The sequence below is a fragment of the Chiloscyllium punctatum genome, chromosome 30 (genome assembly GCF_047496795.1).
Source record: "Chiloscyllium punctatum isolate Juve2018m chromosome 30, sChiPun1.3, whole genome shotgun sequence".
Classification (NCBI taxonomy): Eukaryota; Metazoa; Chordata; class Chondrichthyes; order Orectolobiformes; family Hemiscylliidae; genus Chiloscyllium; species Chiloscyllium punctatum.
The window spans coordinates 39,430,517-39,433,308 of record NC_092768.1 but is presented as its reverse complement, the minus strand read 5'-3'; the positions used below and the strand labels follow the sequence as shown (position 1 = coordinate 39,433,308).

General features: G+C 43.3%; 1 protein-coding gene across 1 annotated transcript; it reads right to left on the bottom strand.

The window, feature by feature from the left end:
• Nucleotides 1-661: 661 nt before the first annotated feature.
• Nucleotides 662-2,115, bottom strand: LOC140455578 (uncharacterized). Its single transcript, XM_072550498.1, has one exon. The coding sequence runs from the start codon at nucleotides 2,093-2,095 to the stop codon at nucleotides 662-664; it is 1,434 nt and encodes a 477-aa protein (XP_072406599.1). The 5' UTR covers nucleotides 2,096-2,115.
• Between the last annotated feature and the right edge of the window lie 677 nt (nucleotides 2,116-2,792).

Below are 2,792 nucleotides of genomic sequence, written 5' to 3'. Positions count from 1 at the left end.
TCCACACGGGGAATAACTCGGGTGAGGAACTCAATGATAAAAGTCGATATGAAGTGAGGCAATAACTACTCCCATTTTGGTTACAGCTGGATGGAGTTGGTTAGAATCCATGAAGAGGAATTAAGAAATGTTTTTGGAGAGGAATTATTTTATTAACAGTGAGAGCTATTTTTTCAGGCATTTGAAACAATTGAATTATATCATTTTTTAAGTAGATGTTTCATTATTGCCTTCATTTAATCCACCTGAGTTGTAAAATTTTTCGGAGGTGTTGACCAATTGAGCATGTCAGAAAACCTCCCTTTCAATATTTCCCACAGACCATTCCTTCAATCTGTTGCTTTGCCTTTGTATTTGTTTGCCAATATTGGTGGCACGGTGTCTCAGTGGTTAGCACTGCTGCCTCACAGCCCCAGGGACCTGGGTTGGATTTCCACTTCAGGTGTCTGTCTGTGTGGAGTTTGCACATTCTCCCTGCACCTGCGTGGGTTTCCTCAAACCCAAAGATGTGCTGGTCAGGTGAATTGGCCATGCGAAATTACCCATAGTGTTAGGTGCATTAGGCAGGGGTATATGCAGGGAAATGGGTCTGGGACAGTGTGACTCTTCAGAGGGTCAGTATACACTTGTTGGGCTGAAGAGGTCTGTTTCCATGCTGTAGCTAATCTAACCCTTGTTCCATTTTCTCAGCCTGTCGTTTGATTTCATTCAGTAACTGGATTCTCTCCAGGAACCCAGGCTTCACTTCCTCTTTCTCAGATTGAATCAGCAGATCAATGTATTCTGAGGTTGATAATGCGTTTGTTCTGAGAGCTATTTCCTCAGTTTTTAAAATGCACTGAGATGATTTTTCAATCTGCTTCAATACCACACTCTGAACATTACTGAATTCCTGCAGAAGCTCCTCCATAACCTTCTGCTGTTTCATCTTTTCACCAGACACCTTCTCATACCTTTCCTTCAGCTCTGTGTGTGTTCTAATCTTCTTTCTGGCTTCACAAACAAATCTGTACTTTTGGCTTGAATGAACAGATGAGGCACACTTATTTGGACAGACTGTGCAGTATCCTCTCCAGCTCATTGCCTTACATAGCATTTGAAAAACATCAAAAGGAACACGACAGGGATAGTGACAGGTGAACTGACATGTCTGACAGTTGGTTGCATACTTACCCCATTCAGGGATATTGACCCGGAATGGAACATGAACGTCAACCTCATACTCAAAATCTTTATTTGCATCCAGATCGAGCTGATGTTGTGTCTTCCTGATCTCCTCCAGTTTGGTCAAACCCATTTTGATTTGTGGCTGTAATCCCTCGATCGCAGCCTCCAGCTGCTGACGTTCCCTCAGGACCTCCTTTGTCAAACGTAAACTCTTTGTTTCCATTTTGCTCAGAGCTGAAAAGAATTTCCTCATACTGTTTGATCCCATCTTCCAGAACATTGCATCAAAGGTATCGCTATCTTCCTCCTCCTCACTGCTATCATCAGGGCCCCTCTTGTTGACAGAGTTATCAGGAGCTGGTCTTTGAGCAAATATGGCTGAATTGTTGAACTTGAAGTGAACTGGGACACGTTTTTTATCTTTGGGACATGGTACCTCAGCAACATTAATGGCCTCCAGAACAGGGGGAACCTGGTCATCTGCGAATGTCACCAGGATTCGGATGTTCTCTGCAATATCTTTACCAAAAATGGAAAGAATTGAATCAAAGACATATTTCTGTGTTGGGGTCAGATGAGCCAAAGAGGCCTGAGCAACAAAACATACGGCATCGATCTGATCGACACCATCTGGGGAAGTGAAGAACTCTCGGATCTGATCAGTGAGCAATTTATCTCGGGTTATCCCCCTGGTGTCTCCGAATCCTGGAGTGTCGATGATAGTGAGAGAGTAATCAATCTGGAATCCTGCTCGATAGTGCAGATCATAGGCAGTGATTGATGATGTCTGACTTTCAGCCTGGGATCTTCCTGTCCCTTCATGAATTAATTTGTATCTGAAGTTGTCCTCCCATCCCACACCCAGGATGTAGTTGACCATCCCATTGATGAGGGTTGTTTTTCCTGCTCCTGTTGCTCCAAGAACCATGATTGTCCTCACACTGTGTTTTCCAGTGGGTTTTCCAAAGGATCATTTTACAAGGTGTCCAGCCTCATCAAGTACCTTCTTCTGTAAGGGCAGTGTGTAAATGGGAGGGGTCCCCCTGGCTGTTAATGCACTTTCTCTGAGAAGTTTCACAGCCAGTCTCTTTGGCTGATTCTCTGTTTGTATTAAACCCTCCTCACTTGGTTCACTCGAACCTCCTTCTCCACAATAATTCTCTGTGTTAGAGGGAACTGCCTTTCCTTCTCTCAATCCTGTCCTGTCCTGACCATTATCAATGTTAGCTCCACTCTCAATCCCTGCAGAAAGAACAAGTCAGAATATATTAATATGGACATGAACACGGTGAATGAGAAAGGAGAAAAATGCAGATCAGCTAACATAGTTTCCATGTGTTATATTTATGCTTTACCTGTCCCAACATTCATCAATGACAAATACAGAGGATCACTTGGAGTGGATCACATTGATTTTACAGAGATTAATAAAGTATCATATGGTGTGGATCATATGATCTAATAGTGTTTATTGATCTACAGTTAGTTGGATTGTTACCTGAGATCAGACAGTCAGATCGGTCATCACCCAATCGGAAAGCACAGTCCCGAGCTGCCTGTCGTTTCCCCTCTGGATGTCTGTGACTCATTGTTCCGCACGATCCAATCCAGTCTCACCGGTAATT

What these genes read in the sequence shown, in the direction of transcription:
- LOC140455578 (XM_072550498.1), bottom strand. Translation starts at nt 2,095, where the DNA reads ATGGTTCTTGGAGCAACAGGAGCAGGAAAAACAACCCTCATCAATGGG.